A 27,942-nucleotide genomic window follows, 5' to 3' on the forward strand; every position below is an offset into this window, starting at 1 on the left:
TAAATCCACAGATATAACTCCTCAAACTTCAAAATACTTAAAATATTACAGAATTCAAATCCCAAATGGTCCCCACTTTTTTTTTAAATAAATTTAGATATGTTTCCAATGCATTCTTTAGCGCCAGCACAACAACGCTTCATTCTTTCAGAGAGAGTCCACTTCCTGAAGCCTTTGATCCACTACCACCCTTATGAGCAATATCGAGAAAGTTCTTTATGACAGAAACACTAAAGTTGAGATCAGCTTTATATTTTGCGCAGTGCGCTCCAACCCACTTAGTTTCCACACTAGAAGGAATACTGTCCTGGCTGTCCCTCCCATGCGTTTTGATGGCAGGACGTATTTCATCATATACGGATTTGAGATTGGCAGCAGCTTGGTTCTTAATTTTCTGAAAATCATAAAAATATGATAAATATGGCAAGGATTATTTGAGAATCAGGATAATGCATTAGCAAAGAAACCAAGAGGAAAAAGAATATCGATGCAAATGATTCTACAATATACACAAGCATAAGCACTAGAAGGATTATCATTGGTGGAAGATTAAGAAATAGGTTTTGACAAACATAATAAAATTTTAATCAGTTGTTGTGATGGTAAGGACAAATTGCTTATTTGTCTAGACAACAGAGACACATTTCAAGGAAGCATCAACCAAACAAAATGCGAAAAGAAAGAAGGCAAACACCAAAAAGAAAAGAAACAAAAAAGGAACAAGAAGAAGAGTGCGGTTGCTTCAATGAGCAATACTAGAATTAAGCATAAACATACAAAACTACAAATATTTCGCCTTCTTTAGTGATGTAAGAGACTAATTCATATGCTTGACAGTACCTTCAAAACTCAACAAAGAATCAATCAGATTGAATAGCCCAACACATTCTAAATAAGCATTATTTTCATTCCTTGTTTTAGTAATAAGCTTCCACACCACTTAAACAAACTTTCACTCAACTGCAAGCATATTGACTGTAGCAAAAAGATGAATAACGTTAAATGCAGCATTCAGCAATGATACAAGATACTGAAATACCGCCATGCGCCATACAGCATACATGATTGTCCTTAGTAAAACAAGTCAAGCTTACAAACTGATGGGAAGCCCAAGTGCCTCTCATTTCACGAGAAAGAAAGAGTGAGCGCATGTGTGTGCGCGTGCGCGAGAACAAAATACTGGAACACCACCATGCCCCATACAATTCACATGATTGTCTTGGACAAAAACAAGACAAGGTTCAATTATATGACATACGAATAGGATGCCAATGTGTGCAGAGAGAGAGAGAGAGATAAGCTAGCTAGTAACAGATATAGATACGGGGAATATTTTAAGGCTCACAAAAACTCTGAGAAAGATTATTTGTACCTCATATTTGCGCACTTCTTTCTGTGCTTCCTTTGATGGAAACAAATCAGCAATATTTTTTGTATTGGATTGCTTTCCCCCAGTAGATCTTTTCTTTTGCTTCGGTAAACGCTCTGATTTCTTCTTTGAAGACGAATTTGATCCAACATCTTCTTGCGCTTCCTTTGATTGAAACAGATCAGCAATATTTTTTGTATTGGATTGCTTTCCCCCAGTAGATCTTTTCTTTCGCTTCGATAAACGGTCGGATTTCTTCTTTGAAGATGAGCCTGATCCGACATCGAAATTTTGAGAAGCACTATCAATTCGAAGTCCAGATAAGACTGCTCTCATCTGATAAACGGCCTGTTGCATGTCTTGTTCCTTTGATTTTCCGCTCTCCAAGACTTCTACTTTCTCGGTATTCATTGTCATGCCATCAACTTGAACTGAATTGTGTGGCATGACAGTAGTAGAGGAATCCAACTTCCATTCAAGCACATCGTCAACTTCCATTTTCTGAGAGTAATCAGTTGCCAGACCATCCAAAGAATCAAATTTGAAAGGGCTAATGGTTTCAGGGATGCGTGAAAGGGGCTCATCTTTAGCAGAGTCATGAAGTGGAACCTTCTCAACTCTGTACCAGCATAGAAACAGCTACATTATATATCATATCCAAAAACCAAAACGACTATTACAAAGGAAAAATTCCTGACTGCAGCTGTCACAGAAAAGGAATCGTGACAGATAAAAGGGAAGCATAAAGTACATTGTACACTGCCAGTAGTTTCAAAACCAGAGTAAAATATCCAGTTATGCAATTCAAACAGGTACACAGAACTGAGAAAAAAACAAGCACTTCAGCTGTGAAATAAGGAGCCTTAAATGGCTGTATCTAACCTATTAATTTTAGAACAATGAAAAAAAAAAAAAAAAGCAATCAGAGATGATCATTGTGGATGAAACAATTTCAATTAACTGGCATGTTCGTGTGCAGATTAACTCTCTGCAAACATTTTGGCACCAAGTGTATTGATAGATTGACAAAAGAAAAGATGGATTATGGGGCACCCAGAGCAAACAGTGTAATCATGCTGTTTATGAGATTCTGCTGGTAAAAGGCAAAATTGAATAGTGAATGTGAACAAGAAAGAAAAAGCAATTGGCAAACAATGGCAAAACCATACTCGACAACCAAACAATCACTCATTCTGAGCCCTAACGATATATCAGCTCTTCAGAAAGGCAAAAGTAATTGTTGGAATTCTCTTTTTTAACTACTAAAGTGAAATTGCATTGACTAAATCAGCCAAAATCAAAAGCCCTATATAAGCCAGCCAAACTATTTTCTCAACCAAACTTCTAGACAACTGAGTAAAACACACAGATTTGATTTGGAAGTATTTGACTAGAACGATTTGGTTCATCTTGTTTGCAGTTCATCTGCATCATAAGGACTCTTCTACTCAAATGCTCAGTTGGAAAGCGCTTTGAATTGAGTAACCAAGCTGATATTACTGCAGGAATAACTAGTGGTCAAACACAATTTAATCTTCTAGACAAGGAGATGCAATTCATTTTAGAACTTTCAGCAGAAATGACATTCAATTCCAGACTCGGTGCGATGCTAATGTAAGAAGTGATTCTTTACTTCAGCAGGTTAGATTCCCAGTAAACCCTATGATAGCGATAAGTGGCAAAAGTCCACTAAGGTTTATAGGAGATGTGGGAAGGATATGTCGAATGCCCAGGCATTGATTTGGCATGCTTTTGATGACAAGGAACCAACTTGGGAGTTGGCCTGAACCCTATGGAATTTATTTTCTGATTTCTGTCGGCAGGGGTATTTTAGTAATTTGAATTAGCTGCAGGAATTTTATGTTTACAGTAATATTTGTTTAGTAGTTATTCTTGGTAATTAGTAAGTTGGTTGTTATAGGGAATAAGAAGGCTTAGCCTTCTAGCTTTCTAGTTATAATTCTATTCTAGTTAGGAATCCTAATTAGGATTGGAAAGGGATTTGTCCTAGATAGGAATCCTAATTAGGATTGGAAAGGGATTTGTCCTAGTGTCTATAAATATCAACTTCTCCACAAAGAGAAGGCAGTTTTTGGTCATCAATAAAATATTCCTGCAGACTTAACGTCTCCCTTAGGGCTGTGTGATGCATCCCAACTTTAGGTGTGAGGCCTAAAGATTCCTAGGAGTGATTCCTAGAACTACCAACCAGTTTTACCTTCTTAAGCATAATCTGCCAGCCTATTTCAAGTTGCTATTTTAAGTTCGGTGATATTCAATATATAAGCCCTTCTACAACACTGTTGCGCCCACCAAGTGTTCGTGCTGCGTCAATTTTGGTAATCAGAGCTAGGCTTTCCCATGACGACAAGAAGTGGGTTGAATTTTAGAGGTCGATACACAGACAAGGAACGGGATAACATCATTAATCTTCTCTTAGGGAGGGTTGCTGTATTAGAAGACAAAATTTTTAATACCGAGCAACAGCAAATCCCTGAATCTGGAGGCAACAGTGAGCCCGGACCTGGGGACAAAAACAATGGAAAGGAACCTGAGCATCTCGAACAGCCTGAACACATAATCGGGAAACAATCTAGTAGGAGTGAAAATAGAATAAATCAATCTTTTGGAAGGCCACAAGCTTCTCTTTTTGACATGGCTGATGAGATTGTTCAATCAGCAAGACAAGGAAGACAAAACTCTTATGATTTCGCAGGAGACATCACAAAAAGGGTAAGAGTAGATATCCCTGATTTCGATGGAAGGATTGATCCTAAAGTCTTTTCTGATTGGCTCGCTACTTTGGAACGCTATTTTGACTGGTATGATATGACTGATGAGAGAAAAGTTAAGTTTACTATCATGAAACTTGTTGGACAAGCCCAGGTGTGGTGGACAGGAGTCGAGCATGATCTTCGACTTGCTGGACAACTAGACTTGACGTGGGAAGAGATGAAGCTGTGTTTGAAGAGAAAGTACGTGCCTCTACACTATGAAGCTGACCTTTTTGATGAGATGACTAGCTTAAGGCAAGGAGGAATGACAGTTGCTGAATATATGAATAAGTTTGAGGAGCTGAAAATTCGCTGCGGAGGCACCGAAAGTTCAGCACAAGCTTTATCCAGATTTAAGTTGGGTTTGAGACCTGAAATTCGCAAAGAATTGATGGGACGGGATATCTACACAGTTGACAATACATTCCAAACAGCTCTTAGACTGGAAAAGAGCCTGCAGCAGCCACCACTTAAGAGGATCAGTACTCAAGGTGGGGAGGAAATTCCTAAAAGATTCACTGCAAACAGCAAGCCATATAGATCAGCAGCAGCTCAAGCAACTTCCAAGCCTGCGGAGACCAAGACTAAGACTTCCACAATCGATGAAAGACACAAGAACAAAGATGGATGTTTCAAGTGTGGTTTGAAGGGACACATGGCATGGGAGTGCCCGAACAAGAGGAACTTGCACCTTGGCGCCGAATTCAGAGATAAGGAAAATCTAGAGGTCGAGGAAGATGAAGGTGCTGATTATTTGACTGAGATAGCGCAACTTAATGTTGATGATTTGGAAGACGAAGAAGAAGACACGTCTTATCTCTCGGTTGTGAGGCGGCTCCTTAGTGCACCAAAGTCACAAAAGGAAGACTGGCGAAGAACTTCAATCTTTCAAACCTTAGTGTGCTGTGGGCAAGAGACTAGAAAGCTAATTATTGATGGTGGCAGCAGCATGAACGTGGTTTCAGAATCTACCGTACAACGGTTAAATTTGCCTACAGAGCCACATCCTGAACCTTACAAGGTTGCTTTGATCAACAGTAGCTCTATACCGGTAACGAGACGTTGCTTGGTGTCCATTAAACATGGACCTTACAGCGATACCATATGGTGTGACGTTATTCCAATGACCGTTTCCCACATACTTCTTGGTCGACCTTGGCTATATGATTGAGATGTAAATCATAATGGAAAGTCAAATACTTACTCATTCAAGTTTAATGACCAGCAAATTGTCTTAAAGCCTATGAGTGCTAAACTATGAAGAAGTTTCATGAGAAGAAACCAACCAAACAAGAGAAGCCAGGAGTTAATGAAGTGATCGAGACAAGGAAGAAACCTCTTCAGATTTTGAGCAAGAAGCAATTTGAAAGGGAGAGCAAGGAGCAAGGAGTTATTATGGTATTAGTCTTCAGGGAGGTGAAAATTTCAGCAGTTGTCAACTCTGAAGAAGTGCCTCCAGAAATTGTCAAATTGCTGTCCGATTTTTCTAATGTAGCTCCTGAAGATTTGCCTCATGGGCTACCACCTATGCGTGATATCCAGCATGCAATAGATTTGATACCAGGCTCTCAACTTCCTAACTTGCCTGCCTATCGCATGAACCCGAGTGAGTCTGCTGAACTTAAGAGACAAGTAGAGGAGCTCTTGGACAAAGGACATATTCAAGTCAGCCTAAGTCCTTGTGCAGTGCCGGCTTTATTGACTCCAAAGAAAGAAGGAACCTGGAGAATGTGTGTAGATAGCCGTGCAATCAACAAGATAACAATCAAGTACAGGTTTCCCATACCTAGACTTGATGATATGATTGATATGATGGCTGGGTCAACTATCTACACTAAAATTGACTTGCGAAAGGGGTACTATCAAATCAGAATTCGTCCAGGTGATGAGTGAAAACAGCCTTTAAGATGAAGGATGGTCTCTATGAGTGGCTAGTGATGCCATTTGGCCTCCCTAATGCTCCTAGCACCTTTATGAGATTCATGACGCGGGTATTTCAGCCCTTTATTAGCCGTTTTGTGGTTGTCTATTTCGATGAAATCTTAATTTACAGCAAGAACAAAGAGGAGCACATTGACCACCTTCAACAAGTAATGAGAGTTCTTCGTCAAGAAAAACTCTATATCAACTTGAAGAAGTGCACCTTCATGGCTCCTAGTGTGGAATTTTTGGGTTTTGTCAATTCAAATGAAGGGATAGCTGCTGATCCAGGAAAAGTGAAGGCAATAGTGGATTGGCCAGTTCCTACTAATTTGAAGGAGGTTCGCAGTTTCCATGGGCTAGCTTCATTCTATAGGAGATTTATAAGGGGGTTTAGCTCTATTATGGCTCCCATCACTGATTGCATGAAGCAGGGACAGTTTCAATGGACAAAAACTACGGCTAAGGCTTTTGAAGAATTAAAGAAGCGAATGACCGAAGCTCCAGTGCTTAGGCTGCCAGATTTTTCTAAGGTGTTTGAGATCGCATGTGATGCTTCTCATGTCGGGATTGGTGGAGTTCTAAGTCAAGAAGGTCATCCTATAGCTTATTTTAGTGAAAAGCTGAATGAGGCAAAGCAGAAATACTCCACTTATGACAAGGAATTCTACGCTGTTATTCAATCTATTCGCCATTGGCATCATTATCTTATTTATAAGGAATTTGTCCTATATACTGATCATGAGGCCCTCAAATATATAAATTCTCAAAAGAAATTGAGTCATCGGCATGGCAAATGGGTTTCTTTCCTGCAACAATACAATTTTGTTATCAAACACAAGGCAGGTGTTGAAAATAAGGTGGCTGATGCACTAAGCCATGTGCATCTTATCCTCACTACTATGGCTGTTCAAGTAATTGGGTTTGATTCACTTAAGCAAGATTATCCTCATTGTAGAGATTTCAAGGTCATATATGAGGATTTAATGGCTGGTAAACAAGCAGAATATGCTGGTTTTTCCATCCATGATGGCTATCTTTTCAAGGGGACTCTACCTTGTGTTCCTAGTACTTCACTAAGGGAGGAGTTAATTTGGGAATTACACGGTGGAGGTGCTGCTGGACACTTTGGACGTGACAAGACAATTGCCATGGTGCAAGATCGCTTCTATTGGCCAAGTATAAGACGGGATGTTGGCAAGACTGTTGGTAGATGCCGAATTTGTCAATTGGCCAAAGGGCGAAAGAAAAACACTGGTCTTTACATGCCACTACCCATTCCACATGAACCGTGGCAGGATTTGAGCATGGATTTTGTACTTGGACTACCAAGAACATTGCGAGGTTATGATTCTATACTAGTAGTTGTGGACAGATTTTCAAAAATGGCTCACTTCCTCCCATGTGCTAAGACTTCGGATGCTGTCCATATCACTAAGATTTTCATCAAAGAGATAGTTAGACTTCATGGACTGCCCATGACTATAGTTTCAGACAGGGATGTGAAGTTTATGAGTTACTTTTGGCGGACTTTGTGGAAGATGCTGCACACTAAAGTCAAGTTTTCTTCTTCTTTCCACCCACAAACGGACGGTCAGACAGAAGTTGTTAACCGCAGCCTTGGTGATCTACTTCGGTGTTTCGTTGGTGATCATGTTTCCAATTGGGATCAAATTCTACCAATGGCAGAATTTGCTTACAATAGTTCAGTGAATCGTTCAACTGGTTATAGTCCTTTTGAGGCTGTAACGGGAAATAATCCTCGCAAACCAATTGACTTGCTTCCATTACCAGTTAGTGCTCGTCCAAGTGCTGAAGCTGAGGCTTTTTCTAAACATATTTTGGATATACATGATGAAGTTCGACACCGGATTGCTACCAGCAATGAAAGGTACAAGGCACATGCGGATTTGAAGAAGAAATTCGCAGAATTTGAAGAAGGGGATGAAGTTATGGTTCGTATTCGGCCAGAGAGGTATCCTAAGGGCGTCTACAAGAAGCTACATTCAAGAAGTGCAGGCCCCTTCAAGGTTCTCAAGAAAATCAGCTCAAATGCTTATGTTCTTGAGTTACCCGATGATATGGGGATTAGCAATGTGTTCAATATTGAAGACTTGACTGCTTATAATGGGCATTTAGATGATTCAGCAGGTGGGACTTCTAAGGCTGCTCTTCCACCTCCTACACGCTTACGTGAAGCAATTGAAGATGTTCTTGACCACCAAATTGTGTCCACTAGAGGGGGTGGTTACCAAAAGTTTCTTGTTCATTGGAGGGGACACCCATGCACAGATTGTACATGGATTACCGAATCTGAATTTCAGAAGTTGGATCCATATTTCTATGAGAGGTATCAGGCCATTAACTCTCGGGGTCGAGTTTTTTCAAGCCGGGGAGAGATGATAGCGATAAGTGGCAAAAGTCCACTAAGGTTTATAGGAGATGTGGGAAGGATATGTCGAATGCCCAGGCATTGATTTGGCATGCTTTTGATGACAAGGAACCAACTTGGGAGTTGGCCTGAACTCTATGGAGTTTATTTTCTGATTTCTGTCGGCAGGGGTATTTTAGTAATTTGAATTAGCTGCAGGAATTTTATGTTTACAGTAATATTTGTTTAGTAGTTATTCTTGGTAATTAGTAAGTTGGTTGTTATAGGGAATAAGAAGGCTTAGCCTTCTAGCTTTCTAGTTATAATTCTATTCTAGTTAGGAATCCTAATTAGGATTGGAAAGGGATTTGTCCTAGTGTCTATAAATATCAACTTCTCCACAAAGAGAAGGCAGTTTTTGGTCATCAATAAAATATTCCTGCAGACTTAACGTCTCCCTTAGGGCTGTGTGATGCATCCCAACTTTAGGTGTGAGGCCTAAAGATTCCTAGGAGTGATTCCTAGAACTACCAACCAGTTTTACCTTCTTAAGCATAATCTGCCAGCCTATTTCAAGTTGCTATTTTAAGTTCGGTGATATTCAATATATAAGCCCTTCTACAACACTGTTGCGCCCACCAAGTGTTCGTGCTGCGTCACCCTAGGAATGATTTCTAGGTTTCCCTTCACCCAATTTTCTGAATATATCTTCATTTATCCTTCAAAATCAATCTCTACTCCTGGAATTTTTTAATCAGTTCTATTCTTTAGAATCATGAAGCACCACATGAAAATGTTTCATGTCCTTTGACATATTGCCGAAAAAAGATATTGTCACAGTCATGTAAAAGTATATCCCTCTACCATACTAATTGCCTTCAAAAAGTGATTATAATCCAAGCAAAGTAAGCACAAAGAAGCTTTTCTCAAGAAAAGTGAGGTGGTGGAAAAACAGTTAAAACTGCAGTGTGAGAGGAGTTACTACCCTTTAACGAATAATTGACGCCTAAAAATTCTATACTTAAAAATTCACATATCTTTCAGATGATTCAGATTTTATACTTAAAAATTCTAGCTAAAAAGCCGAAATCAATTCATCAATTACTGCTGCAGATCCATCTTTCTGAAACAACAATAATAAATATTCCCATGTGCAAACTATTCATTGAACCAGACTAAAACACCTAATGACGGTCAACTGCTAATAACAAATTTTTATGGAGACTCTCACAACTACTGAGTGAATTGAGCAACACTAGAGGCCATCATCAGACTAAGCTTCTCTGCCATATGCCTCTCTTTTATATTAGCAGAATACCTCCAGTAAAAGAGTGGTGATTGACCTGTATATCAGGGTTACTGAAAGAATTTAAACAGATATCAATACACTAAATTAAATTCCAGGAATATGGTAACTTGATATTAGTAATCGCAACTTCAAAATCAACATTGACGTCCACAAGTTTGGTCTGTGATTCATGCGGCAGGAAAAGATCAATTAAAAGTGAAGGTTAGTGCTCTCAATTTTTAAAGTTGAGATCAGAGATCTGGACTTCATGGTTAAGGTCAATGACCTCGACTGTAAGACTAAAATACAGACCACCCCAGCTTCTTATTCTTTTTCCCTTCACCAGACGGTTGTGTCTACCTCTTCCTTCTTCTTTTCTTTGGCTTGGCTCCACCTTCTTTTCTTTCACTTTCAGTACCACTTGTTACTCCTCTTCTCGATATCCCTCAATTATTCTCCCTCCTACCTAGCCCAACTTCAGTTGGCTAGCACATGGAGGATTAGACTAAGCTTTTCACTACATTTTTATTGAAACATCTAAACTTGTTCAAATTTGATTGAAATCCCGTATATTGAGGTCAATCAACTCCTATTAGGTGATATGAAACTAGCACTTTGATTGCCAGAAGGGAAATACCAACTACCTACAAATGAAGATGCTAAAATAAACCAAATGAGGTTGCATTCCAAGAGTTTTGAACTATATTAAACCTGAGCATTCAATAATACAAGGTTGCAAAACAATCGGCTAAAAATGAGACAGAGAGGCAGATCCAGATTGACATTCAATATCAATCAAACAGAGTCATATTATCTGACAAATATGAAATAAGAAAACCCATCTCCATAACCAAATGATCTGGATTTGGAATGTATGTATCTGAACAAATACAAGTAGCTTTATCCAAGCAAGTATTTACGCACTTCAACCCTTTTCTTAACAATTAATAGAAGAAAAGATATTTGAAGACAATTACCAGTTGCAATAATCATAATCACCATCCTATTCCTGAGAAAAGAAGACAGGCAAATGCAAAAGCATCGAATCTAAGAGCAAAAACTTGTAACTTCATTAGACGTGTATAAGAAAAGAAGAAGTACGAATTCTGGCGAGGCGTTGGATTCTAATCTCCGCTACAAAAAAAAAGAGGATGAGAGAGAGAGATTGCAAAGCACATATTTGCACAGCAGTAACTTGGTAAAGCATTTGACTAAGTGGTAGCCCATTGGCCAAATTTTGAGGCATGGATCTGGAAGACAAAAAAGGCCTTGCAGCTGTAAGGCTGTAAGATGTAATTAGAATCTGTTGGGAGGATTTCTTATTTTTAGTCACTTAAAACACTTTCATGTGAGATCTTATGGCTAAAGTACTTTGTCCTTACCCTATATATAAAAATTCAATTTGTCTGGAAACTAATTCCCAAATATCAGACCAAATATCAGACAGTAGAATTTCTAAAGGCCGCAGACACTTTGTAGTTGCCCTGAGGTACAAAAGTTCTGTTGCTAACCATTCAAATCTCCTGTAGTAAATGAACATCAGCTAATTAACAATCATCAAATGTTCTCATCAAGCCAAAGGTAATTTCCCAAGTTGAAAAGCAAATCTACAGCATGCAGAGAAAAATTACCTGTCATCTCCCTCTTCCCACACATGGTTATATTCCTGCAACGTGATGAGACAACAGCAAATGAGCGAAACACAAAAGTTTTGATATAACTAAAATTTTAGTTGGACAAGGAGATAAAATGTCAAAAGGAAATAGAGGAAGAAATTAATGAATTTCAAAAAACAATTGAAGCATTCCAATTTCAAAAAGCTAAAGTACTAAAATTTCAGAAAAGAACAACCATTCCAATTAATATTGAATCAAGTTAATCTAGAAATTGAAGCATCTCGAGATTGACTAGCTAAAAGGAAGGCCTGCAAAGACTAAGAACTTTGTAAGCATTTTTCAGAATGAAATAGACAAGGATGGAATATGGTTTTCAAATGAAAAATGGAAGTGCAATTGAGTTATGATCTTTTTCTTTTTCAATACATGTGATGTTATTACTTCATAAAAGCCAAAGCAGTCATAATGTTAGTAACATGTCCACAACTTCTTTAGATTTTATTTAGAAGGTTTCAACTACTCCAGTCTCCACATGTTTGCTTCCTCAATAATCTCTTATATATTCCCTCAATTTAAGCACAGCCGCATAGTTAGGAAATCAGTGGAACGTTGTACTATTGATAGAGTAAGTGGCAAAAATCCACTAGGGTTTATAGGAGGTGTGGGAAGGATGTGTCGAATGCCCCAAGCATTGATTTGGCATGCTTTTGATAACAAGGAACAACTTGGGAGTTGGTTTGAATCCCATGGATTTCGTTTTCTGATTTTCACCAGCAGGGGTATTTTAGTAATTTTATTAGCTGCAGGAATTTTATGTTTATGGTAATTTTCTGTTTAGTAATTATTATTGGTAATTAGTATTTTAGTTGATATGGGAAATAAGAAAGCTTAGCTTTCTAGCGTTTTACTAGAATTCTATTCTAGTTAGAAGTCCTAATTAGGATTGGAGTTGGCTTTGTTCTAGCATCTATAAATAACCACTTCTCCACAAAGAGAAGTCAGATTTATATCGTTAATAAAATTTTCCCGCAGGCTCAACCTCTTTTCTTAGGGTTGTGTGAATACATCCTAACTTTAGATGTGGTGCCTAAAGATTCCTAGGAGTGATTCCTAAAATTACTAATCAGATTTTCATCTTCTTAAGCATATTTTCTCATCCTATTCCTGGTTGCTACTTTAACTTCAGGTCAAATTCAATATTTGGGCTTTTCTACAAAGCTGTTGTGCCCACCAAGTGTTCGTGCTGCGTCAGTCTTTTGGTAATCAGATCAAGGCTTTCCCATTACGACAAGAAGTGGGTTGAATTTTAGGGGTCAATACACAGACAAGGCACGGGATAACATCATTAATCTTCTCTTGGAGAGGGTTACTGTGTTAGAAGACAAAATACTGAACAACAGCAAATTCCTGAATCTAGAGGCAAGGGTGGGTCCGGATCTAGGGTCAAAATCAACGGAAAGGAACCAGAGCATCCCAAACAGCCTGAAGACACAACTGGGAATCAATCTGGTAGGGGTGAAAATAGATAAAATCAATCTTTTGGAAGGCCATGAGCTTCTCTTCTTGACATGGCTGATGAGATTGTTCAATCGGCAAGGGAAGGGAGACAAGACGCTTATGATTTTGCAGGTGACATCACAAAAAAGGTAAGAGTTGATATTCTTGATTTTGATGGAAGAATTGATCCTAAGGTTTTTTCTGATTGGCTTGCTACTTTGGAACACCATTTTGATTGGTATGATATGACTGATGAGAGAAAAGTTAAGTTTGCTATCATGAAACTTGTTGGACAAGCCCAAGTGTGATGGACAGGAGTCGAGCATGATCTTCGACTTGCTGGACAACTAGACTCGACGTGGGAAGAGATGAAGCTGCGTTTGAAGAGAAAGTACGTGCCTCTACATTATGAAGCTGATCTTTTCAATGATATGAATAATTTAAGGCAAGGAGGAATGACAGCTGAGTATATGAACAAGTTGGAAGAGCTCAAAATTTGCTGTGGAGGAACAGAAAGTTCAGCACAAGCTTTATCCAGATTTAAGTTGGGTTTGAGACTTAAATTTCGCAAAGAATTGATGGGACGAGATATCTACACAATTGATAATGCATTCCAAGCAGCTCTTAGATTTGAAAAGAGCCTGCCACTAATTAAGAGGTTCAATACTCAAGGTGGGGAGGCAGTTCCTAAAGGATTTGCTACAAATGGCAAGCCATATAAATCAGCAGCAACTTAAGCAACTTCCAAGCCCACAGAGACAAAAAATAAGGCTTCAACAATCGATGAAAGAAACAAGAACAAAGATGGATGTTTCAAATGTGGTTTGAAGGGACACATGGCATGGGAGTGCCCGAACAAGAGAAACTTGCACATTGGCGTTGATTTCGGAGATAAGAAAAATCTAGAGGTCGAGGAGGATGAAGGTGCTGATTATTTGACTAATTTGCCATGACTTAATGTCTGATGATTTGGAAGAGGAAGAAGAACACACGTCTTATCTCTCAGTTGTGAGGCGTATCCTCAGTGCACCAAAGTCACAAAAGGAAGACTAGCAAAGAACTTCAATCTTTCAAACCTTTGTTTGCTGTGGAGAAAAGACTAGAAAGCTCATTATTGATGGTGGTAGTAGCATGAATGTGGTTTCAGAGTCTACCAAACAACGGTTAAAGTTGCCTACAGAGCCACATCCTGCACCTTACAAGGTTGCTTGGATTAACAGTAGCTCTATTCCGGTAACGAGACGTTGCTTGGTGTGCATTAAACATGGACCTTACAGTGATTCTACATGGTGTGATGTTATTCCAATGATTGTTTCCCACATACTTCTTGGTCGACCTTGGCTCTATGACCGAGATGTGGATCATAATGAGAAGTCAAACACTAAATCAAATTTAATAACCAACAGATTGTCTTAAAGCCTATGAGTGTTGAAACTATGAAGTTTCACGGCAAGAAACCAACCAAACAAGAGAATTCAAGGGTTAATGAAGTGATCGAGACGAGGAAGAAGCCTCTTCGGATTTTGAGGAAGAAGCAATTTGAAAGGGAGAGCAAGAAGCAAGGAATTATCATGGTATTAGTCTTCAAAGAGCTGAAAATTTCAGCAGTTGTCAAATCTAAAGAAGTGCATCCAGAAATTGTCAAATTGCTATCCCATTTTTCTGATGTAGCTCCAGAAGATTTGCCACATGGACTACCACCTATGCGTGATATCCAACATGCAACAGATTTCATACCAGGCTCTTAGCTCCCTAACTTGCCTGCCTATCACATGAACCCGAGTGAGTCTGATGAACTTAAGAGACAAGTGGATGAGCTCTTGGACAAATGACATGTTCAAGTGAGCCTAATTCCCTGTGCAGTGCCGACTTTATTGACTGCAAAGAAAGACGGAACCTGGAGAATGTGTAGATAGCCTTGCAATCAAGAAGATAACAATCAAGTATAGGTTTCCCGTACCTAGACTTGATGATATGCTTGATATGATGGCTGGTTCAACTGTCTATACTAAAATTGGTTTGCTAAAGGGGTACTATCAGATCGGAATTCGTCCACGTGATGAGTGGAAAACAGCCTTCAAGACAAAGGATGGTCTCTGCGAGTGGCTAGTGCTGCCGTTTGGCCTCTCTGATGCTCCCAGCACCTTTATGAGAATCATGACACAGGTATTTCAGCCCTTTATTGGATGCTTTTTGGTTGTTTATTTCGATGATATTTAATTTACAGCAAGAACAAAAAGGAGCACATTAACCATCTTCAACAAGTAATGAGAGTTCTTCATCAAGAAAAGCTCTATATCAACATGAAGAAGTGTACTTCATGGCTCATAGTGTTGTATTTTTGGGTTTTGTCATTTCAAATGAAGGGATAGCTGCTGCTCCGGAAAAAGTGAAGGCAATTGTAGATTGGCCAGTTCCTACTAATTTGAAGGCGATTCGCAGTTTCCATGGGCTAGCTCCATTCTACAACCAATTTATAAAGGGGTTTAGCTCTATTATGGCTCCCATCACTGATTGCATGAAGCAGGGACAGTTTCAATGGACAAAAGCTACAACTAAGGCTTTTGAAGAATTGAAGAAGCGAATGACCAATGCTCCACTGCTTAGGCTGCCAGATTTTTCTCAGGTGTTTGAGGTCCCATGTGATGCTTCTCATGTTGGGATTGGTGGAGTTCTAAGTCAAGAAGGCCATCCTATTGCTTATTTTAGTGAAAAGCTGAATGAGCCAAAGTAGAAATACTCTACTTATGACAAGGAATTCTAAGCTGTTATTCAATCTATTCGCCATTGGCATTATTATCTTATTTATAAGAATTTGTGCTATATTATGATCATGAATCCTCATATATATAAATTCTCAGACGAAGTTCAGTCATCGGCATGGCAAATGGGTTTCTTTCGTACAATACAATTTTGTTATCAAACACAAGGCAGGTGTTGAGAATAAGGTGGCCGATGCACTTAGTCGTGTACATCTTATTCTTACTGCTATGGCTGTTCAAGTGGTTGGTTTTTATTCACTTAAGCATGATTATCGTCGTTATAGAGATTTCAAGGTCATATACGAGGATTTAATGGCTGATAAACAAGCAGAATATGCTGATTTCTCCATCCATGATGGCTATCTTTTCAAGGGGACTCTACTTTGTGTTCCTAGTACTTCACTGAGGGAGGAGTTAATTTGGGAATTACATGGTGGAGGTGCTGCTGGACACTTTGGGCATGACAAGACAATTGCCACGGTGCAAGATCATTTCTATTGGCCAAGTATAAGACGTGATGTTGGCAAGACTGTAGCTAGATGCCGAGTTTGTCAATTGGCCAAAGGGCGAAAGAAAAACACTAGTCTCTACACGCCACTACCCATTCCACATGAACCGTGGCAAGATTTGAGCATGGATTTTGTCCTTGGACTACCAAGAAGATTGCGAGGTTATGATGGCTCACTTTCTCTCATGTGCTAAGACTTCGGATGCTGTCCATATTGCTAAGATTTTCTTCAACGAGGTAGTTAGACTGCCAATGACTAGTTTCAGACAGGGATGTGAAGTTTATGAGTTATTTTTGGCAGACTTTATGGAAGATGCTGCATACAAAACTCAAGATTTCTTCTTCTTTCCATCTCAAACGGATGGTCAGACAAAAGTTGTTAACCGCAGCCTTGGTGATCTACTTAGGTGTTTGGTTGGTGATCATGTTTCCACTTGGGATCAAATTCTACCAATGGCAGAATTTGCTTACAATATTTCAGTAAATAGATCAACTGGTTATAGTCCTTTTGAGGCTGTAACGGGAAATAATCCTTGCAAACCAATTCATTTACTTCCATTACTAGCCAGCGCTTGTCCAAGTGCTGAAGCTGAGGCTTTCTCTAAGCATATTTTGGATATATATGATGAAGTTTGATGCCAGATTGCTATCAGCAAAAGGTACAAGGCACATGCAGATTTGAAGAAGAAACTTGTAGAATTTGGAGAAGGGGATGAAGTTATGGTTCGGGTTCGGCCAAAGAAGTATCCTAATGGTATCTACAAGTAGCTACATTCAAGAAGTGCAGGTCCTTTCAAGGTTCTCAAGAAAATCAGCTCAAATGCTTATGTTCTTGAGTTACCCGAAGATATGGGGATTAGCAACGTGTTCAATATTGAAGATTTGACTGCTTATGATGGTCATTTCGATGATTCAGCAGACAGGACTTCTAAGGCTGCTCTTCCACCTCCTACACACTTACGTTAAGCAATTGAAGATATTCTTGACCACCAAATTGTGTCAACTAGAAGGGGGAGGGGCTACTAGAAGTATCTTGTTCATTGGAGGGGACGACCACGTACAGATTGTACATGGATTACCGAATCTGAATTTCAGAAGTCACCAAATTTCTATGAGAGGTATCAGGCCATTAACTCGCCGGAGTCTTCTCGAGCCGGGGAGAGATGATAGAGATAAGTGGCAAAAATCCACTAAGATTTATAGGAGGCGTGGGAAGGATGTGTCGAATGCCCAAGCATTGATTTGGCATGCTTTTGTTGACAAGTGTTGAATATATCTAGATACGTGTGATATATTATACATCAATTATAGGGATTAGATAGCCTGATTATTAGCCTGATTATCCTAGTTTAATTATAGGAAGTAGATAGCTAATTATTCTAGCTTGATTTTAGGATCTTGATAGCTTGATTTTAGGATCTAGATTATTTCAATCTTGTATATATATGTCAGTTGTACTAATCACATTAGAAGTGAAGGAATGTCATCCCAAAATATCTTCCTCTCTTGCTTCTTCTCTTTCATGGTATCAGAGCAAGTTAGAAAGAGAAATTCGTTTTCTAATCATCCCACCCGGTGATTTTACCCGGTGATTTTCTTTAACCCAATATCATTATGTCTACATCCGATACATCTATAACATCTACATCTAAATCCACAACTCCTCTCATGGCCAATCCATCTATTACTGGTTGTACTATTATTACTACCGAAAAACTAAAAGGCAGTAACTACTCTGCTTGGGCTGCTGACGTAGAGCTATGGTTTATGGGACAAGGATATAAAGATCATCTTACTACTAAACCTGATGATACTATGATTGATCCATCCAAGTGGGAGCGAATCGATGCTCAATTGTGTAGCATGCTTTGGCAGACCATTGATTCTTCACTAAAGCAAATTTTCCGTCCACATAAGACTTGCTTTAGTGTTTGGGAGCAAGCCAAAGCATTATACACTAATGATATATCCCGTGTTTATGCCGTTTGTTCTGATTTGATGAGTCTCATTGCACCTCGAAAACTTGATATGCCTATGAGTTCTTACTTAGGCAGAATTCAAGGGGTCCTTTCCGATTTCAATGAGTTGCTACCCCCTGCTGCAACTCAGCAGGAACAACTCTCTCAGCGAGGTACATTTTTTATGCTTTTGGCTCTCTTTGGATTACCTGCAGAATATTCTACCATTCGTGACCAGATTCTTGCTAGCCCCACAATTCCTACTTTGTCTCAAGCTTTTTCACGGCTGTTACGGCTCCCGGATGAATCAAAATCATCTTCGGAGACTATCGTTGTTGATTCATCAGCTTTGGCATCTCAATCCAGCCAAAGAGGAGGTCGTGGACGTGGCCGTGGTCGAGGTGGTTATAATGGTAACGAAAATCGACCCTACTGTAACTATTGTAAAAAGGTTGGCCACACAGAAGATCGATGTTGGCTCTTGCATGGACGTCCTCCCCAACAAGTGGCGAATATTGTTCAATCCGAACCTTGCGCAAGTTCAGAACCAACTCTCAAGCCTGAGTATGAAGATTTTGTGAAATGGTTTACAGCCAAACAGTCTTCCACACCTACTGCCTCAGTTGTACACACTAGTAATGTTAGCGCATGTGTCTCTCAATCTCCATCTCTTGGCCCATGGGTTTTAGATTCTGCTGCCACAGATCATATTTCTGGTAATCCACAACTTTTCTCTTCACTCCATAGTTCTACTTCTCTACCCAATATTACTCTTGCTAATGGCTCACAAACCCAAGCTAAAGGGATTGGCAAAGCTAACCCTCTACCTTCTGTGCCTCTCGATTCTGTTCTTTTTGTACCCAATTGTCCTTTTAGTTTAGTATCTGTTCGTCGTTTGTGTCGTTCTCTTAACTGCTTAGTTACATTTGATGAGGAATCTGTAATTTTACAGGATCGAGGTACAGGGCGGACGATTGGCACAGGGCGTGAGTCTCAGGGACTTTACCATCTGTCTTTACCAACACCAGTATCTTGTTCTGCAATAGATGATCCTCTGCTAATCCATAGTCGTTTGGGTCATCCAAGTTTAAATAAGTTTCGAAAGATGGTGCCATCTATTACCATGTCTTCCTTAGAGTGTGCATCATGTCAGCTTGGAAAACACACTCGTAGTCATTTTCCGAAAAGGGCTAATAGTAGAGCTGAATCTCTATTTTCTTTGGTCCATACTGATATTTGGGGACCGAGTCGTGTTATTTCTACTTTAGGTTTTCAGTATTTTGTTACTTTCATTGATGATTATTCTCGTTGTACTTGGGTGTTTCTTATGAAGAATAGATCTGAAGTGTTTTCTATTTTTCAAAGTTTTGTCTCTGAAATTCAAACACAATTTGGTGTTTCCATAAAAATCTTACGTAGTGATAATGCACATGAGTATTTCTCCACCTCTTTCAAGTCCTTTATGGAGTCTAAAGGGATCATTCATCAATCATCATGTTCTCACACCTCACAACAAAACGGGATTGCTGAAAGGAAAAATAGACATTTGGTTGAAACAGCACGTACTTACTTCTTCATGCAAATGTTCCGTTACGTTTTTGGGGGGATGCCATTTTCACTGCATGTTATTTGATTAATCGCATGCCATCATCTGTCCTTAAGGATCAAGTTCCTTACTCTTTTGTATATCCTAATGCTCCACTATTTTCTATTTCCCCTCGTACATTTGGCTGTACATGTTTTGTACATGATTTCACTCCTGGAAAAGATAAGCTGTCTTCACGTGCTGTCAAATGTGTATTTTTGGGGTACTCTCGAACACAAAAAGGGTACAAATGTTTTTCTCCTGATCTTAGACGATACATCATCTCTGCAGATGTTACGTTCTTTGAGTCTACTCCTTTCTTTCAGCCTAACAAGTCTGAGCATTCTACAATCACGGAAGATATTCCTGTTTCTACTTATTTTGTTCCTCTTACTCATGACACTGACATTAGTCAGCCTCCTAAAGAGTCCTTACCTTCACCCGCATCACCACCACCATTGCTCACTTACCAGAGACGCAATGTAAGGAATTGTCCTACTACAGTTCCAGATACTGGTGTTGGAGAATCTGCTGATGTCCCTGATGCCTCACGAACTATTCCAAGTTCGTCACCTACCACGATCTCCTCTCCAGCCAGCCCACCCATTGCTGTCCGCAAAGGTATTCGTTCTACTCGCAATCAATGTCCCAACTATACTTGTCTCAATTATCAGCGCGTCTTCATCCTATTATGCCTTTTTGTCCTCTTTGTCGTCCATGTCTGTTCCTAAAACTATAGGTGAGGCTATGTCCCACTCTGGGTGGCGTCAGGCAATGATAGATGAAATGGCTGCTCTTCACTCCAATTCCACTTGGGAGCTAGTCCCACTCCCACCTGGTAAATCAACTGTTGGTTGTCATTGGATTTATACTGTTAAAGTTGGTCCGGATGGTCAAATTGATCGTCTTAAAGCTCGTCTAGTAGCTAAGGGTTATACTCAAATTTTTGGTCTGGATTATACTGACACCTTTTCTCCAGTGGCCAAGATGTCTTCTGTTCGTCTCATCTTATCTCTTTCTGCTGTTCATCATTGGCCTTTGCACCAATTAGACATCAAGAATGCATTCCTTCATGGTGCATTGCAGGAGGAAGTTTATATGGATCAACCACCTGGTTTTGTTATTCAGGGGAAGTCTAGTGGAATGGTTTGTCGACTAAAACGTGCACTCTATGGTCTCAAACAATCTCCTCGGGCCTGGTTTGGACGCTTTCGTGATGTTGTCCAAAAATATGGCATGATCCGTAGTGAGGCTGATCATTCAGTGTTTTATCGTCATTCTCCATCAAAAGGTAGCATTTATCTTGTCGTTTATGTCGATGATATTATTATCACTGGACAGGATCATGATAGAATTGCTCAGTTAAAGAACCACCTTTTTGGCCATTTCCAGACGAAAGATTTGGGCAAGCTTCGTTATTTCTTGGGTATCGAAGTTGCCCAATCCAAAGAAGGTGTTGTTATTTGCCAACGAAAATATGCATTGGACATTTTGGAGGAGGCAGGCATGTCAAATGCTAAGCCTGTCAAAACTCCAATGGATCCCAATATTAAATTATTTCCAGGACAGGGGGAGCCACTTAAGGATCCTGGAAAGTATCGTAGGCTTGTGGGACGGTTGAACTATCTTACAGTAACACGTCCTGACATATCTTTTTCTGTCTCAGTGATCAGTCAGTTTTTAGATTCCCCATGTGATACTCATTGGAATGCAGCTCTCCGCATTCTCAAATATATCAAAGGAGCACCTGGCCAAGGATTGTTGTATACTGATAAAGGAAACATGCAAGTAATTGGTTACGCTGATGCAGATTGGGCAGGATCACCTATTGATCGTCGTTCTACCACAGGCTATTGTATTCTAGTTGGTGGCAACTTAATATCTTGGAAAAGTAAAAAACAAGATGTGGTTGCTAGATCCAGTGCTGAGGCTGAGTATCGAGCCATGGCTATGGCTACATGTGAGCTAATATGGCTTAAACAATTGCTCAATGAGTTGAATTTGGGGACTAGTGACCCAATGAAGTTGATTTGTGATAATCAAGCTGCACTCCACATTGCCTCCAATCCAGTCTTTCATGAGAGGACTAAGCACATTGAAGTTGATTGCCATTTTGTTAGAGAAAAATTGATCTCCAAAGTTATTGAGACGGGTTTCGTTAATTCAAGTGATCAACTTGCAGATTTTCTTACCAAGTCCCTAAGAGGTCCTCGTATAAAATATATATGTGGCAAGCTTGGTGCATAGATTTGTATGCTCCAACTTGAGGGGGAGTGTTGAATATATCTAGATACGTGTGATATATTATACATCAATTATAGGGATTAGATAGCCTGATTATTAGCCTGATTATCCTAGTTTAATTATAGGAAGTAGATAGCTAATTATTCTAGCTTGATTTTAGGATCTTGATAGCTTGATTTTAGGATCTAGATTATTTCAATCTTGTATATATATGTCAGTTGTACTACTCACATTAGAAGTGAAGGAATGTCATCCCAAAATATCTTCCTCTCTTGCTTCTTCTCTTTCAACAAGGAACCAACTTGGAAGTTGGTTTGAATTCTATATTTTCTGATCCTCTTTTCTTAGGGTTGTGTGAATACATCCTAACTTTAGGTGTGATGCCTGAAGATTCCTAGGACTGATTCCTAGAATTACTAATCTGATTTTTATCTTCTTAAGCATATTTTCTCATCCTATTCCTAGTTGCTATTTTAACTTCGGGTCAAATTCGATATTTGGGCTTCCTACAAAGCTGTTGTGCCCACCAAGTATTCGTGCTGCATCAACTATTTAACAATTAATAACTTTCCCTCCACGTTTCATTTCAACGAGTAAAATTTGTTTCTCAAAGAACATAAAGTCAAACACTAATAAGCTAGGCATGGCCAATGGATGATCAATGTGAAATACTTACAAGGGGCTAACAATGACAGACATGTAGATAAACTTGAAGTGCCACAAATTTCAAGAATCAGAGCAAGAAGAAATTTGCTGCTCAGGTAACCAAACAAGGTTGTCAACACTGATAACAATGTGACTCATAGCTGTAATGTAAGACCATTTGAATCTTCAATTAACTAGATTACATTGTTCATAGACATTAGCCCTTACTTCATCCAAGAAACTTGATCCATGTAGTGCTTGATAGTAGGAGAAAAAACCCCACAAGAAATAACTGATTTTGATTAAATTCAGCTTCTCCCTCCACAGAGTTAACTTTAGTATATATGCAAACACAAAACATCTTACTCCCTCAAAAAGAAAGGGTTTTCGTGAATGTTTTTATTTTTATTTTTTATTTTTCTTTACCCTCCCATGCCTCCCCTATCACTCCCTGTTCCCCAACTGCTAGGCCGGTTTTCATGAATATACTAATCAAGTGATTTAAAAAACCATTTAAGTGTTTAGCACATCAGCGTCTGCAATCGTGTACGACAAAGTGTAAATAACACCTTAATCTACTAAAATAATTCTAAACAAAATTAAAACCGTAAATTTTTCAAACAAATAAAGCAATTGCCTAACAAAATATCACCTGAAAACCCTGAGATTTTGCACCCAGAAATAGACAACAATTAGCAGCCCTACACAGACAGCAAACAGTGGCACCACCATACCACTCAAAGTTGTAATTGTATGACAGCTCTGTTCCAGATGATATGTCTACCTTTGCAAACATCCCCACTCGTATTTCCCCCAACACTGTCCATTTCCTTGTCTCGCAAGTAGGTAGACTACAAATTCAAGTGTAAAAAGTATAAATTGCATTTCTAGATTCCCAGATGAGTTAAGACACAAGATCTCAACCACATTGTTACTTGAAACTGAAAATGCATTTAACATGGACAGATTATATCCATTTATACATCTAAAAGACTCACCATGAATGATTTATAAACCTGGCAAGGCTCCCCTTCTTTGTAGCATCAATGAAATAATTAGAATTTAAAGAAATTATATATGCATCCTTAAGACCTACATCAAGTCATTAAAAATGTACAGTTAGTCAGAGCAGTTGGATAACAGCATGTATGCAGAAAGTTTTAATTCACCTTGTGCTTCGTAACTTTGTGATCTATGCTTGGCTTCTTCCAATGAGATAACCTCTCCACAATATTCAATAATGAATTGTCCAGCCTAAACATACAATTTCAGGGGAAAATGGTCCATAAAAGCATGTCATGAGCATAAGTGGATCAAGTAACAACAGAAGTAGTATTATTGAATGTGAGATCAAAAGGTTAACAAAAGCAGCAATTAATCTCCATTAAACTAGAACATCATTAAAATTGTAAAATTGCTGATACATTTCTACTAGAAATACTGGATAAGCAACTGCAGGAATGCCATGCTAATGAGCATATATGTGCTAAGAAGATAAAGTTGCTAGGGAACATTGTTACATGTTGCACATAAATGTATAACTTTCTGTCAATATCAATCTTAGTCTCTTACTGATGTAATTAGTTTTAAACAAGAAAATTTGAACAACTGAATTAGGCAAAAGGTGTATATGTTGCAGAACCTGAATATCTTCATCAGCTAAAAGACCCCATCCATGCCCTTCAATTTGGAACAACTTGGTTTTGGCATATTCACAATTTTGAAATCTCTGTCAAGAGTTGTTAAAAGAAAAAAAAAATCTTAATATATCCTCCACAAAAATATACATTCAAAAAATCTCAATCAGGTGACATTCTAAAAGATTTTAATACATCACAAACTTCCGGTTAAGATCCCATGTCTCTATGTTCTATACATGTATCATGCATTCTAGCAGACAACAAATAATCAAGAGTTAAAACTCATATCAGCAGTTATTTTCTTCCCCTTTGCACAAGTAGTCAAGAACATTTGACCAAACAAAGTGAGCAACTTAAACTGACCTAACCCATTGGGAATCAAAAGCACATTAGATCATCTGTAGGTGGCTGTTGCCTTTTCTTACCTCTCTAATGAATCCAAAAGATGCCTTGTCTGCTAGTGGATGTCTACAATGCAGTATCTAACACTGCATTTGTTGCAAGTAAAGAATACCGATTGTATCCATGAGCATCTTTAAGAAGGCCAAATGAGGATAATAAGGTTATGAAAATACATTTGGTATTTCATCGGGTCTATGCTCTCTTGAGTAGGAATCAAGCAAATTGGATGTGCATTTATTTACTTTTTTTATACACAATAAAGACTGAACTCATTGCAGAAACTTTCTTCTTTTGTCATTCACTCCAACCTCAAAATGTGATGAAACCAATAGCCTAGAAAATTTTGGCTTTAAATCAGGTAATTAGAAAGTCATTGCATTTGGATGTCATTTTCTCAAGTTATCAGCAAACAAACGGAATCTAAACTGGCAATCTAAACCACAAAACAACAAGCTCACTAATCCAATACACCTAATAGACTTCCAACTGAGATCTCTTCCTCTCTCCCTTACACAATTAACAAATAATATAGTGAAATAAAGTCACACGAGCGTAACACCTTTATCCTCAATCCCCAAGATTCAGACCCATACTCTTCAGCAACCATTATCCAGGATACCAAACTCTGCATGTTAAACCCCATTTGCAAAGTTTACAAATCAGGTAAACTGTAGAAGTTCCACAGTAATCAGCAAGTCATTTCCATAGTACTAAATAACCTTTATGCCCCACTGTGAGTACTAAATCCTTCTCCACAGACGCTGAAAAAATTACCCCAAACAAATGGGGGACCAAATTGTAGTAGAATTAATATACATCAGGACTGAATTCATTTTGAATACATGGGAATCAATATGAGAACTTTTGAAGCGGTAGGGGCTATTCAACAATTTACCATGTAAAGAAAATGGCTTCCTACCTAATACATGAAGCAAGGATACTAACGCTACTTCTAATGTGGTTGCTTGAGGACAAGGGTTCAACAGCAACCAAAAATAGGTCCACCTCATATCAGAGTTCAGACTCAGTGATCAACAGATCCAAAGTCCTCTTCCACATCATCATGAGACCTATGCCCATCAGAGATATGTCAACTGGGAAGACTAACATGTAATCAGAGTCAGCAACAAAATAATTGTTTGGACCCACAAAAGCCATATCAGCAGTCATGTAGCACATCTATAGCAGCTTAATCATCATCTTAGGTTAAAAAATTATTCATAGTCTCAGTCCTGTTTCCCTTTCTTTCCAAATCTCTTTTTCCACTGAACAACTAAGACAAAGGTCACAGTACCCTTTGTGGAAATTGTCACAATAAATAACTCAACCAGCAAAACTCACCTGGTTCTTGCAATAGTCCTGACATGGGCAGTACCCACGTATACATTCTGTGCTGGTCATGACATTCAAGCACCCATCTCCACAAGCACTTTCAGGGTTATCGGGATCACATTTACAGAAACAAATGGCCACATCATCATCCTTCACCTTCTTTGGTCTGAGAGCAGAAGACAATACTTTAGTATGTCATTTCCATGGCAACTAATTACAAGCAGTAATAAACATTCAGCTAAAATCCAAAAGCTACTTCATTATATTCATCCATCCTTTAAGACTAAGTGGTACATGGTTGCAAAGTTACATTAGTTTGAAAATTAAGATTGGTAAAATGAATTTGACAAGTTTTCTTTGCGTCCCTAATTTTGCCCATTGAAGAAGTCCAGAAGTCAAACTAATTCTAGAAGCAAAGTCTCTGTAACCTAAGGAAAAACCATACAAGCAATCACATGCCATAAGGAGGAGCAGAGTAGAGAAGGACTAAATTTACCACTCAGTTCAACAAAGTAAATTTAACTCAGCAAGAAGCACAGACAATGTGAAATCTTACTTTCGGCCAACAAAATCATTATGGTAAATATGGGTGAATGATGATAGTCCCTCTGGAAGTTCAACCTACAAAACAACATTCACTTATTAAATGCTTAAATATGAAAATTTGGATGTTATAGTCATGAACAATCACCATGAAGTTAGAGAACGTTAATTAGTGGCTTGCTCATGACATAACTTTTCTTTTCAAGGCATGAGCTATATAACAAAAAGACCTTAAATGCAATTGAAAACAATTATTTGAAGTCTAAAAAGACTTCTTGAGACAAAAGTAATAGACGCACTATTCTAGTAATTTGCTTAAAAGGTATAGATTAGGTTCCAAAAAGATAGAGGGCAGCGATAAAGCAAGAGTTAAAACATGACTTCAACCAACCAATCTGTGTCTGACAAAACTTTCATGCAACAGTAGAATTTTAGAAATTAAAAAAAGTAAAAAGAGTAGATTTTGCGTTGACAGTCGGTGCAGTAATTCCAACTATCACATATGCTGCAAATCTACTCAAAACCTAATTGGAACTCATAAACTATTTTAAACTTCAATATATCTTTAAGGACCTTACGTTGTTCTCTATTAGTAACCTTCGCACCTCATAGTAGTTGAACTAGGAATTACATCACACCACAACAACTTTTGAAGCAAAACGTCTAACAGCACTGTATTTAAGAGCAAAATTTAAACTCAATTTCGCATACAAAATATCAACCAAACAAGAACCAGTATACCAAGTAAAATGGTACTATTTTCTTACATGCCACCAAAATTAAGAGAATTTCTTATTTTGTTAAAAAGAAAACCTTACATACCCATCAGAACTATGGAAACAAATACCAAATAAACCATATTATCACATTGGAAGAAAAGTCAAGACAACAAATTTACTAGTTCTACCTTTTCCAAGAAAGAAATATTTTTTACTCTAGATGGTCCATACATTCACCATTTCTTTCTATGCCAAAACTAAAAGGCTATCAGGCAATTAGTCAGCAAAATTGCAGAATCCTGATTATCTTTGACAAGGTCCATTAGCATCCTAAAATCTTGAACGAATTCTAACTCCCAATTCCAAGATTAACTATTTTTAAGAATTCAATTTTTGTAACCATTAAAATTAGTTATCCTCAGAATTGTACAAACAAGAGCAGATATAAAAATTAAAGCCATTCCTTCTGCATCACATCAACAGATACCACTTAAGTCCAAGGGTTAGAGGTGGGCATGGCTAATTGAGAAAAAATGTTTCAATTCCTAATGAATCTAATAGATGATAAACGAACTAAAGTATATCACGCACCATATCCTCATCAATCAGGGAAAAAAAACTATTCTAAAACAAAATGTGCAGAAAGACAGATGCAAGAATTAAGAATAGGATAGACCTTCTTGTGACGCCTCCTAGATCGAGTTGAAGTGTTGGAAGGAGGAGATCTGTAAATTTCCCTAAAAAGTTCCTTTAGATTTTGTTTCTCCAT

General features: G+C 38.5%; 1 protein-coding gene across 1 annotated transcript; it reads right to left on the reverse strand.

Moving 5' to 3' along the window:
- On the reverse strand, nucleotides 1–27,942 carry LOC113766422 (histone-lysine N-methyltransferase ASHH1-like). Its single transcript, XM_027310616.1, has 10 exons — nucleotides 27,850–27,942; nucleotides 26,468–26,532; nucleotides 25,921–26,077; nucleotides 24,180–24,266; nucleotides 23,707–23,791; nucleotides 23,536–23,629; nucleotides 23,190–23,388; nucleotides 11,354–11,388; nucleotides 1,373–1,988; nucleotides 1–394 (listed from the first exon to the last, which is right to left on the reverse strand). The coding sequence occupies exons 1-10, from the start codon at nucleotides 27,940–27,942 to the stop codon at nucleotides 140–142; spliced, it is 1,686 nt and encodes a 561-aa protein (XP_027166417.1). The 3' UTR covers nucleotides 1–139.

This window comes from Coffea eugenioides, chromosome 3, assembly GCF_003713205.1.
Source record: "Coffea eugenioides isolate CCC68of chromosome 3, Ceug_1.0, whole genome shotgun sequence".
Lineage (NCBI taxonomy): Eukaryota > Viridiplantae > Streptophyta > Magnoliopsida > Gentianales > Rubiaceae > Coffea > Coffea eugenioides.

Bases quoted from the DNA above. Each gene is read 5' to 3' on its own strand.
- LOC113766422 (XM_027310616.1), bottom strand. From the start codon at position 27,942: ATGGAGAAACAAAATCTAAAGGAACTTTTTAGGGAAATTTACAGATCT. The intron at 26,078-26,467 runs GTAAGATTTCAC...TTCTGCTCTCAG, and splicing joins AATGATTTTGTTGGCCGAAA to ACCAAAGAAGGTGAAGGATG. The intron at 23,389-23,535 runs GTGAGTCTTTTA...TTGAATTTGTAG, and splicing joins AGGTTTATAAATCATTCATG to TCTACCTACTTGCGAGACAA.